We start from the raw sequence: 13059 nt of genomic DNA on the forward strand, positions 1-13059 counted from the left end.
CCCAGGCACGTCCTGCAGCATCGCGTGTCAAGCCACGCCCCCATGCCTCCTCCCTCATGATGGGCTGGGACCACAAAGGGGAAGCTTCGAAGGCTTGTCACCTTTGTGAGTTGACCCTGCCTTTTGCTGCCCTCGGTAACTGGCTCTCACTGGGTCCGACCCCCACTTTGGGCGGGAGAATCAGTGGGAAAACAAGGTGAGGAACACAAGGTGAGGAAAAGAGGTGTCCCCACCTTTGCCAACCCCACCCCTCAGGTGGGGGAAGGAAGGTGAAGCACACATCTCAGTCCCTTTAATCCTGAAGATGAGGTGACACAGCTAATTAGAGAGAGGCTCATGCGCCCCTCCCACTGGAGGGTGGCATAATAGGGGGTGCACTCACCGCAAGCAAAGGACGTATTGGTCCCAACCTGCACACCCCTGGAAAGGTCCTGACTCCAACCTGTTCACAGCGAAACCCAGGCATGTCCAGCAGCCAGAAGCCATCAAGATCCCGGAGGACCAGCCCTGTCTTCATCCAACAGACTCGGTCTCCCGTGAGCTATGGATCTGCTCAACAAAAGACACCAACACAGAACCCAGATCCAGGCGGCTCTGCAATTCTGCAACAATCTGCACCAAACGCCCACAGCCTGAGTTAGAGTAGCCCAACACCATAAGGAGGTCTCCACAGAGATCCTGACCTGGGATCTGGTGATCCCTGACCTACCTCTTAGCTTCAGACTGGCATCTGCAGCCTCAACCTGAGGGGTCCCAGCGACCGGATCTGGTAAGATCTGACGTCTAAAGACACCCCTGCACCAGATGCCCCATGGCCTTGGGTGGCCCAATTGACGGTGTCCATGCATCCCCAAAGAACACCAATTACCCTCCTGCCCGTGTTCTCCCTCAGGAATACTCCTTGACCAAGCCTGCAGCACTTTCTTCGAAACGGATAATCACAGGTTACCGACATCTTCTTGGCACTCTGCATCCGGCCGCCTCCGTGCCGCTGGTGTTGCAGCTGCTGTGCTGATCCAAACATCAGGATCTTTGCTCCCACAACCATAAGCAGCTCGTAAGCAGCCCCTAACCTACACCCCCTAGCACTATTGGCTAACATTGGGACTCCGCATTCTGCACCCGACCGCCCTAGTGCTGCTGGTGGTGATTTGAGTGCCTAACTGAACCTTGGGGAACCTTATTTCTAACCCCCAAAAAGCGATCCTTGCAGGTACTCTACTTACCTGCAAATCGTTAACATTTTTCCCCCATAGGAACCAATATTATGATATTTGTTCCAAAAACATTCTAAGAGTTGAACTGACTTTTTGTATGAAAACCAACGAAACTGTCCTTGAACAAAAAACTGTTGTACTTATCTGTGTTTTGTAAGACCCACAGTGTGGTATTTAGGAATATCACCCAAGCAGTAAAGTAGCTAAAAAGAAATCTGACAGTACTCTAAAGTAATTCCTATTTTATTTAACTGTTTTAAAAGCAAATACAAACCTAAAACGAATTCCATTTCAATGACACCTGCAAATATGCTAAAGGTTTGAATTTGAAAAGCATATCCTACTTTTCCGTGACAAGTCCTGCTTGGTTCTAGAAATAAAACGTAAAAATACCTTTTTATACTTACCTAATTGGTCTGGATTCTGTCTCTGAATGTGTACCATCAGACTTAATTGAATGAACAAAATAAATGCTTAACACACTCTCCTGATAAGCCTAACAGCTCAACCACATTACCACAATGTTAGTGTTTGTCTAATTTAGACTCTGTTACCTCTGGGGATCCACTGGGCTCTGCGCAGACTATACCTTACTTTAGTGTAGCATATACAGAGTCAGCTTCCTACATTGGTGGATCAGTGGTGGGGTCTAAAACTTTGCATTTATTGGACTAACTTAGTCAATACCTGATCACACAACAAGAATCCAAAACTTGACTTTAGTACAACTCATTTTGTTTATTGACTATTTTCCAAATCTCTAAAAGTCTTGTTATGGTCTTGTATTAAGTCTCTGTAGCATTTGGTAGAAAATGTAAACTCACTGAAGTTAGAGGGAAAGTACTTCGATCTTTTTGTGTAGGTCTTCTAAAAAGAACCCCGCTTTAGTAAAACAATGAGCAACCCAGAGAAGATGGCTGAGGAGCTCAACCTCACCCTTTACTCCAGCCTAGAGGTTAAAGAGTTAAGGTTTCTCTGTAAAGCAAAAAAATATAATAACCGGGTCCAACCCTACAGAGCACAACCCATGGAGTTTCTGGTAGGGCATACAAGGGTCCACCCCACTACTGAAAGAGGATCTCCAGGTAGATGGGGCCAGTAGGGAGGATAATAAGGCCCTTAATCCACCACCTCAACTACTCAGGGAGGATGGGGACTTTTTGTCCCCTGACCTCCAGGCCAGGGAGTAGAGGGCCTAGAGCCCACAGAGGTAGGGCAGACTTTGTACAAGATAGTGAAGACAATTTCTTCGAAAAGGACAACCTTTTAGCAAGGTTGGCCAAAAGACTAAAATTAGAGACTAGGCTCCTAGCTCTAGAAAAAAAAAGCGCAGAGATGGGCATAGGAACCATCAATGGTGGCAGCAATTTAAACAACAAAGAGAAGGATGGGTCTTATGACCCTATAATCCCTAGAGGGATTGTCCCTAAATTTGAGGATGGTGAGGATATCACCAAATGGTTCACAGCCTTTGGGAGCACTTGTGGAGCCAGGCAAGTGAGAAAACTCACTGATAGGCGCTCCTTTGGGAACTGTTCACTGTTAACTCCAGAGCCTTAACATTAAGGCAGAAGCGAAGTCTTATGAACTCATGAAGGGTACCCTGATTGAGGGATTTGGACTCACAACTGAGGGGTACGGAATTAAATTCGGGGGGGGGGGGGGGGGCTCAGAAATCCCAGAGTCAGTCCTGGTTGGAATTTGTAGACTACTCAGTAAAGACACTAGGTGGCTGATTGACTGTAAGTAAAGTGCAGGATTATGAGGGACTTTATAATTTGTTTATGCAGGAGCACATTTTAAGTAACTGCATCAATGAAAAGTTGCATCAGTATCTGGTAGATCTAGGTCAAATTTCTCCCCAAGAATTAGGAAAGAAGGTGGACCACTGAGTCAAGGCAGGGGGTGACCAACGCAACCATTGGGGATGACCAAAAGAAAGGGGTTACAAAACCCCCCCAACAGGAAAGAGGTTGAGAAGCCCAAAGATAAAACACAAGATTCTCTAAAGACCATAAAATCCTGTTCAGGGGGGTGGGCCCAAGAACTTTTCCCAGCCCACTTGTAGGTATAAGGGGAAAAACTTCAATCCTGCTAACGCCTGGTGTTTCCAATATAACAAGAAGGGACATCGAACTGGAGATCCTACCTGACCCAACAAGCATGTCCCTAGTCCTCCTCCAGTTCCTACTGGTGTGGCAAATCTCCAGATGGGTTCAACAGTGTGCCCTGTGTAAATCAGGGTTCACACTGAAGTGGAGGGAGGGTTAACCGCTTTGGCTTCTGGCTTCCTAATTAAAAAAAATATATCTATGATACCCTTTAGTGAAGGGAACAGAATACAAACGCTGAGGGATACAGGTGTCAGTGTCACTATGGTGAGAGAGATACTGGTTTTCCCAGAGCAATACCGGACTGGAAAAACCTATCCAGTTACCAATGCTGAAAGTGTCACTACTAACCATGCCATGGCTATGGTGACATTAGACTGACAAGGGGCTACTGGCCTGAAACAGGCAGTGGTCTCTCCAAAACTCACAGCTGCCTGTCTGCTTGGAAAGGATCTGGAGACCTCAGCAAGGGCTGAGAGAAAGACACATGCAGCAAATCCCGATATAGTGTGTGTGAAAACAAGAGCACAATGCAGAGCACAGGATGAAAAAGGAGAGTTGGAGCCTGTAATGATGGCTCAACCTCCCAAGAGGAAAGGTAGGAAGACTAGTGAAACAACTTCCACACAGCAAAAAGATCAGGACTCCTCTCCTCAGAGAGAGGACTTGTCAGCCCCAGAAAGAACTGCGGCCATGGAACTAGAACCTTATGAGGTAGAGCTCATGGCCCAGGAGAACCCTCTAGGAAACAGCTGGGCCTTTGGCAGCAGTTCTGCTTCACAGGAGCAGGGATATGTCAGTGGCTTCAACAGGGTCTATTGGGAGGAGGGACTCCTTCACACTAAAGTCAGAGACCCAAAACCTGGTGCCAATAGGAGAGCGGTAGTGCATCAGTTGTATAGAATGTTCCTGCTCGCCTTGGCCCATGAAATCCCCCTAGTTGGACATCTAGCCACAACAAAAACTTGGGAAACACTTGTCACCCACTTTTAATGGTCCCAGAAGTCCCAAAAAGTGAAGGAGTTTGTAGGCTCCTGTGTCACCTGTCAAGCCAGTGGCAAAACAGGTGGACAGTCAAAGGCCCCCTTAATTCCACTACCAGTGGTTGTGGTTTCCTTTGAAAGGGTAGGTGTGGATATAGTGGGTCCACTTGTACCTCCAACAGCCTCAGGAAAAAAAAATATACTGGTAGTCATGGATCATGCTACCAGGTATCCTGAAGCCATTACCCACAGGTCTACTACAGCCGCTGCAGTAGCCAAGGCCCTCATTGGTGTCTTCACCAGGGTAGGGTTTCCTAAGGGGTAGTATCAGACTAAGATTTCAACTTCATACCCGCATATTAGACACACATATTGGATGAGTGTGGAGTGGTCTACAACTTTACCACACCTCATCACCCACACACCAATGTGCTTGTTGAAAGATTCAACAAGACATTGAAAGGAATGACATTGAGACTTTATTTTCCTTGAACCAAAAACTGTTGCACTTACCTGTGATTTGTAAGACCAACGGTGTGATAACTAGGCATTTCACACAGAGTAGTAAAAGTAACTAAAAAGTAATGTAAAAGTTCTCTAAAGTAAATCCTATGTGTTTTAACTGTTTTAAAAGCAAATACAATCATGTAACCAATACCATTTCAATTACAATTGCATTTGAAAAGGATATGCTACTTACCTGTGCCAAGTCCTGCTTGGTTCTAGAAATAGAACATAAATATGCCTTTTTATACTTGCCAAATTGGTCTGGATTCTGTCTCTGAATGTGTGCCATAAGACTTGATTTAGTGAACACAATACATTCTTACAACACCCTCCTGATAAGCTTAACTGCTTGACGACACCACCACAAATAGAGCTGTTAGAGTTTGTTTAATTTAGTCTCCATTATATCTCTGGGGATCCACTGGACTCTGTGCACATTAAATAGTATATACAGAGGCAGCTTCCAACCCATTGCAATTATTTAAGAATTTTAAGCACCTAAACAAAGTAGGATTATCTTACCTCTGCTACACAACGCAAATAATTTCCATGCAGATAGCTTTGTTTTGCGGTCAGGTCATCCATGGTCCATGGCTGATCTGAATAGCTGTCATGCTCTTCCATGATATATTTCCCTGACATGGTAACTGGAGGTAAAGTGAGGCTTGCGGAAGGAGGAATTGTTGACATGTCTGTTGATGAGACTTTTGAGGTAAAGTGCAGCCTGTGATTTGGCAGTTCAAAATTAAATCTTGTTTGTGCACCTGCATGTTGGAAGGAGACAAAAATTAAAACTACTTGAAAACAATATCATTAATATTTCTTAATGTTTCGTATTTGTTGTTATTCTGCGGTGGCAATGACAAATGTTTTCATACACCTCGAAAAAATAAAAATTACACCAAGCAGGAGAAAATCATTATGTCACTTGGAAAGAAGAGACAGCTTAGTGAAGAGGACGATGGGGAGTGGAGTGGAGAAGAAGAACTACATTTTGAAGGAGTTCAGCCTAAGAGACTTGTCTAAAGGCAGTGAGACACTCAGAAATGTGTGTTTGTTGGCAATGAGAGGGGATAGGAAAAGAGAAGACCAGAGTGTCATCAACGACTTCAAACTATGCCTCAATAACCAACTACAGCATACACTCTTCTCTTAATTAACATCTAGCCAAGTGCTCATTAACACTATTGTCATACTTACTTCTAACCTTCTGTCCTCCTATCACTGATCAATCAAACCATACACCATGCAAAATGGATATCAATTTGACAAAAGGTAACGCAAGGTAAGAATTGACTACAGAGTATTAACTGTAAATCAACACCAAAGAGATATCAGGCAATAAATACGCTGTACTGTCATTTTAAGCAATACTATGGGGATATGGAGGATAGGGAGAAGATGGTTAAGCAGACCGATTTATTTGTTCACCTGCAGTGACTGTGAATGAACGTGATGAGGAAAATGAGCATTAGAAAAAGTCAGGAATGCTGTTATGCTGCATGACCCTGGCAAACAGAACCTGCGGGTTATCAAAATGTTATCTGCCAGAAGGTCTCACTTTCCTGACAATTTAGACCACAAAGAATAGATCAGCTGGCAACAGACAGGATTATGCAATAGAGTAAGATTATAGAGACTGCCATTACTAGCAACCTTGAATTTGATGTTATTGATTCCTGATGCAACGTTTGGAAGAGAGTCTTGAAGGGGGTTATACAAGGAAGTCCTCATGGACATACTGTGTAAAAAGGCAGTCTTGTCACACTTCAAAGACTAGGCAGAAAAGCAGAAATGATGAACAAAAGTATGAAAGGACACCTATGTTGCCACTATGCAGATCTCTGCTACAGGAACTCCTGTAGCCAATGTTGACGTGGAAGACTGTACCCTGGTGGAATGAGCCCTGATAACCTCTGGTCAATATGTATGGTCTAGAACATAGCACATCCTAATACCCAGATTGATCCATCAAGCTAATGTACTCTTTTGTATAGCTTTTCTCTTTCACTGTGGTAGTATAGAAATTGACTGCTTTTTATGAGTCCAACCGTGTAACCTCTCCGCCTCCCTCATGGGGTGCAGAGGTGGATAAAAGGAAGAAAAGGTATTGAACTGACCCGATTGAATTGAGTCACTACCTTGGAGAGGAAAGCTTTTCTGATTTGAAAGACCAACTTGTCAGGGTAAAAACAAGTAAAAGGAGGTGAACACTTAGTGCTTGGAACTTGTTGACTCAGCTTGCCGAAGTTAGCAAAACAACAAATAAGTTTTAAAAGTTAATAACTATAACTGGCAACTGTGAAGTGTTTAAAATGGAATCCCCCTCAAAAAAGTTAAGACCAAATTACAATCCAATTGAGAAATAATTATTGGAGCGGCGGGAATGCATTTGCAGACCTTTCGGAGAAACCTCCAGTATGAGTGCCTTCAAATGGGGATGGTTGATTTGGAAGACAGAAGAAAGTCAACAAGGCCGCCAGGTATCCCATGACAATGTCCACAGCACAACCATGCTGAGCTATCAAGACAGTGAACCTGAGGATGTCAGATTAACAAAAGTTAACGGGAGCTACACTGTTCTCGGCACACTAAGTGACAAACTTGTTACAACTCCCAGAATACACCATCTTGATGGAAAGATGAGCAGACACAATAACATTTAGAACAGCTGAGGGTAGCTGTAAAGAAGTGAAATGTTCCTGCTCAATCTCCAGTCATAAAGGTGGAAGCTCGAGGTGGGGTGCCAACTTGTCCCTCCAACTGGGAGAGAAGGTACACACTGAGTAGAAGGAAACATCAACAAAGGTGCCGAATTCATACCACACCCTTCTCGCCAAATTCGGTGTGATCAGAATGACTTGGGGAAGTCTTGGTGAGCTTTCCAGAGAAATGAGGAATAAGAATTTGGGACGAAAAGTGTAGTAAGGAAAATTCCACTTCAACCGAAACACATCCCTGAGGCCCTTGGCAGTGGATGCTGGAGGGTATAAAACAGTGGGTGACGCATGTTAGTGCAGGTGGCTAATAGGTTCACGTGTGGGGCCCCCTACTGAGCAAAGGGAATTGAACCACCTGTGGGTGGAGACGCCACTTGTGATCTGAAAGAAGAAGCCTTCTGAGCCTGCTGGCTCTGATGTTCAGAGAGCCCGCAAGATGGTTCACAACAAGTTGAAGTCTGAGCTGGTTCAACAGACATGAGACTCGGCACTTCCCAACAGAGAAGTTAACACCTCACTCCTCCCTGATTATTTACACATCACATCCCAGTTGTGTTGTCTGTCAAAATACGGATGGATCAGCCGGAAAAAGAAAGCATGGAATGCCTTGAGAGCCCGTCAAATCACCCTCAGACTGGTGTAATGCAACAGCTCCTCGGGAGACCAGAGGCTTCTGATTTTCAGTTTCTCTGGCTGAACACCTTTCACTTGAGTTGAGGGATCCTGCACAACCATGGCCACAGACCGAGGAGGTTGGATGGACAAGCCCGATGCCAGGTTCTCCTCCACACTCCATTAGGCTACATCTGCTGTGGTGTCCAAGGAGTTCATAATGGTATCCAACAGATCCCCCTTCCCCCATCCATGCTGGATCCTCCGTCGGTGAAAGAACCACTGCAGAGCCATCATGTGCCAGTGTGCATGCTAGGAGGAAGCAAAAAGCTAGCAGTCTGACCAGGTGTAAGACTGACAGGACTTGAACCTGTGCCGTTTCCTGAAACAAGGGGATCATAGATTGAATGTACTTAATACCTGGAGGAGGTCCAGTACTGCCCCTATGAACACAAGGAGCTTAGAAGGCTTCAGGTGAGATTAGGAGATGTAGATTGAAACCCAGTTGGCACAGCAGAGATGACGACAACTGCAATTTGTGCAACACTACCCTTGGCGAGCATGCCTTCAGGTGCCAGTCGTCCAGACATGGAATACCAGAATTCTAGATTGTCTGAGATGTGCTGCCACCACTGCCATCCCCTTGGTAAAGATTTGAGGAGCCGAGGTTAGGACAAAAGGAAGGCTCACAAACTGGTAATGAGACTGGACCCCACCACAAAACGAAGGTACCTTCTGTTAAACTGCAGGATTGGAATATGGAAATGTTTCCTGAAAGTTTAAAGACACCATCCAGTTCCCTGCTTCAAGAGCCAAAAGAACTTTAGCAAAAGCGATCATCTTGAATTTGTCTTTTTGGAGAAAGAGAATCAAGACCATGATGTCAACAATTGAATGAAGACTACTGTCCTCCTTGCATAAAAGAAGTATAGAGATTAGCATCCAATTTTCTGCTTTGGCACCAATGTTACCACTGATTTCAATAACATGTCCAGCTTGAGAATGATTATATGGTGTTCTGTTTGACAAAATCATGAAGGGAGGATGAGTCTGGTATGAGGGTAGGGCAAACCCTCTTTCTATCATCTGAAGAACTCACTGGTCCGAGGTTATGGCGTTCTAGGATTGTAAAAGGTTCATGAGACCTCGCACCTGTAGTCAACAAAGGCAAACTAGAGCAGCTTCCTGGGGGCTTGGGAGAAGATGATTGTTGTGGGAGACCGCCTCGACCCTTTCCATGACCTCTATATTGAAGGAACACAGGTTCTTGAGACTGCTAAGGTTGTAGCTGATGAAAGCTGAAGCTGCATGCGAACCCTTGAGATTTACAAAACTGCTTGTAGACATGCTGAGGTGGCTGTCCCAGGAATCATGCAGTAGCCCAACTTGTCTTGAAGCTCTCCAATGCAGATAAGCCTTTTCACCAAACAACTTCAACCCACCAAAGTGTAAGCCAATGAGGATAGTCTTGACATCTGAGGAGATGCCTGATGTTCTGAGCCAGGTATGAAGTCAAACAGGATACTGAAAATCCACTGGCTCTGACACAGAGTCCATCAAATCCAAGACAGGTTGGATAATCTGACAGGAAGTTGCCGTACCATCTTTTATCAACTGGGTTAAATGTCCCCACATGTGTTCTCATGTATTGAGCATCACCATGTTAGCCATGTCCCAGAGGGCATGGGCATAGCAGCTAGAAGACAGGTAGCATTGGAGACTTTGCCTGCTAAAATACCTGCAGTGAATATTTTCGGACCCACAGCCTTCAGTTTTTAGATTCCCTATCCGTCAGCCGGGAGGAAAAGCTCAAGGGGAGAACTTAGTGCAGCAAGAGGCTTTAACTACCACACTTTCCAGTGAGGGATGAATTGAAAGGAAGGAGAGGGCACCAGGAGAACTTCGGTATTGTCTAGTTGTGGTCCTGTTCACAGCAGTCAATCCCAAGCAGCTAAAACTGGCTCAAAGAGAGCTTCAGTGAAAGGCAGGATTGTTTCTGCTATATGAGGCATTGGTTGGGGAACTTCAGTATGAATATTAAATTGAATTTTACTGATGGGAGAGGTAGTTCCAAGACTGCTTTCTGACTACTGTATGGTAGGGACCACTTCTGGTCGATGAGGCCCAGAAGGGGCGACACATTACCAATTTCAAGAAGGAATCTACCTCACTGGTGTCACCTAGGTCTTCGTACGTGTCTGAGAGAAGAAGAGGATGTTCACCTCCATGTTACTTGTATATCTGCTAAAGGGAACACAAAGGGTCTCTTCATACAGTGGAATGTGTTCTTCTCTGTAATGCTGTTCCTCACAAAGGCATTATGCCTCCCTTTCTGACCTATGTGGAGGTTGTAGATACAAGATCGTAATCAGTGGCTGAGCCAATGTCACTGAAGGAGGAAGAGTTGCCTGTGCCTTTCTCTGCGGTGCTGGATGTGTGTCACTGGAACCATAGTTGGCGAATTGGCCTGAGGCATGAAGGAGGAGCAGTTAAAATGGCACCTCTACAGGTCCCTTTGGCCTGAAGGCTTTGAGGAAGATTCTCTACTTGGATAAGGGAACTCAAGGTAGGTTGGATTCCGAGGCAGTGGAAGCAGAGACAATGGTGCTAGGCTGAAGACTGCTGAAGCAGCTGGTTGGGGCTAAGGAAAGATCACCATCATCTGTGGTTCTGTTGAGGTCAGAGATCTTTTGGGGTACTTACCTTTTTGTCTTTGTGGAATCTGCTTTTCTGGTGTTTGGCTCTCCCTTCTGCACCTAACCGTGCCTGGACCATGCCCAGTGCCAGGAACCCAAACCTTCCAGCCACCCACAGATACTCCTTCAAAGAACTCCGAGCCCTGTAACCCAGATGCTGCAACAACTGCTGCTGCCTTTCATCTCTTTGATCAATGGTAGGACCTATCACCTGCTGCCAGTGGCTCTTCGCTTGCAACTCAGCACCTCCTGCCCTAACAGAATCCTTCACCACACTCGCCTAACTGAGCACGACCACCATAAACACACTCCACTGGCTGCTGTTCAATGCCCTATCACTCTGCAAGCATGCCACTGAAATCTGGGACAACATCACAATCCTCACTCCGACGTCGTCTTCATAACTGAGGCTAGGCTCAATGTCTCTGCCACCCCCGATATCACCACTGCAACGCCCAATGGATAAAAGATTATACACTGGGACAGCACCAACAAACACAGAGGCAGTATTGTCATCATCCACAGAGAAACCATCTGTTGCACCACCACGAAAGACAACCCTACACCCATCATGAAGCACGTCAACTTGAAACTCCAAACCAATGGCAGAACGATCATCAGAGGCACCCTCACATACAGACCCCCATGCCTGGCTTCTGCATGCCATTTCAAAATTAATTGCCCCACTCACCACTGACTCTAAACACTTACTCGATGACCTCAACTTCTACCTCGACGACCCCTAAGACACTAAAACCGTCAACCTCCTGGATATCAATATTGTCTTCACCAAACTGGTCAGTAAACCACACACACAGGTCAGGACACAAACTTGACCCAATCTTCACTGCTAGCGACAGAGTTAGGCACAGCCATGTCACCGAACTCACCTTGACCGACCACACCATTGTCTACTTTACCATCACAGGTGCACCATAAACCACTTCCAAGACCCCAAGCTCTTTGCACCGCAGCTGGAACAAAGTGACAAGAGACCTAAAGGACGGACGCTCTCAACAACAACCTTCCCGACCCTGCAACCAACCACAAACAGGCTGTTGAGAACCTTTCTACCTGGATCACCAAATGCGCTGACAAAGTCACCCCTATCAAACCCTCCAAGTCCAGTAGATCCATCAAACAAGCCAGTTGGTGTACACCAGAACTCAGGATCATGAAATGCAACTGCAAACATCTAGAGAGATGATGGTGCAGCAGCAAGGCTCCCTCAGACTGAGTCACTTCAAATCAGCCCTAATCAATTACCATCAACGCCTCCTAAAAGACACAAAAACATGCCGTAGTAGAACGCATCGAAGCGAGCACCAACCACAGCAAGGACCTCTTCAACATTGTCAGAACTCTACTGCCCGTAAGCCACTGAGAACTTGATCATCCGATCCCAGGAACTCTGCAACACCCTGGAGAACTAGTTCTACAACAAGATCTCCAACATCTACAGTATCTTCAAACTCCAACCTACAATCCTCCACAGCCTCCTCATGCAAACGGTCGGCACCCATAATCCTCTGCTCACCGCATAGGAACAGCTCACCACACAGGGCACCACAACCATCATGAACTCCATCCACCCTGGAGCATCCACGGACCCCTGCTGTGGGAAAGTGCCCTTTTCAGCATGGTCACCCTCCATTTTTTGACCACTGGTACTTATGTTCTTGAGTGGATGTGCACTTGGTCCCTGTTAAACTGGCCCCAGTGCCAGTGCGCTTTCCCTAAAAACTGTACATGTGTTCAATTGTAACTTAATTGGCTAAGACTTTAGCACCCCTATAAGCTTCTGGTAAATGTTACCTACGGTGCCCAGGGCCTGGTTACTAAAGAGGTCCCCTTTGGGCTGCAGCATGTATTCTACCACCCAAAGGGACCCCCACAAAAACGGCAGACAGACTGCCACTGCTGGATGCATGAAAGGGTGCAAGCCCTTCTAAAAGGCGACATTGCACACTCCTTGTGTGCAACGTGCAAATACACTTTATGCCTCATATGTAAATCACCCCTACAGCAGGCCTTAGAGCCCCAAGGCTGGGTGCATTATCATCCATGTGAGGGCATATTTGCAGGAGCAGGTATGCCCCTGTGATGCCTAGAACCATTATTAGGGCATTGCAAGTGATCAGGCAGCCATGTTACAGGTATGGACTGGGCACTGGTAATTACAAGTTAACCAGGTACTGATGGCTGCACTGAAA

The 13059-nt window shown here is 45.9% G+C and overlaps 1 protein-coding gene across 15 annotated transcripts in view; it reads right to left on the reverse strand.

Moving 5' to 3' along the window:
• The window catches only part of BLTP1 (bridge-like lipid transfer protein family member 1), a 1831302-nt gene that overhangs the window by 755476 nt on the left and 1062767 nt on the right, over positions 1-13059 (reverse strand). For all 15 annotated transcript variants that reach the window (XM_086962202.1, XM_086962209.1, XM_086962198.1 and 12 more), the window contains one exon: positions 5341-5582. In XM_086962202.1, coding sequence (XP_086818328.1) covers positions 5341-5582 — 242 coding nt within the window. The remainder of the gene's footprint in view (positions 1-5340; positions 5583-13059) is intronic.

The sequence above is a fragment of the Lissotriton vulgaris genome, chromosome 3_1 (assembly GCF_964263255.1).
Source record: "Lissotriton vulgaris chromosome 3_1, aLisVul1.2, whole genome shotgun sequence".
NCBI classification, from domain to species: domain Eukaryota; kingdom Metazoa; phylum Chordata; class Amphibia; order Caudata; family Salamandridae; genus Lissotriton; species Lissotriton vulgaris.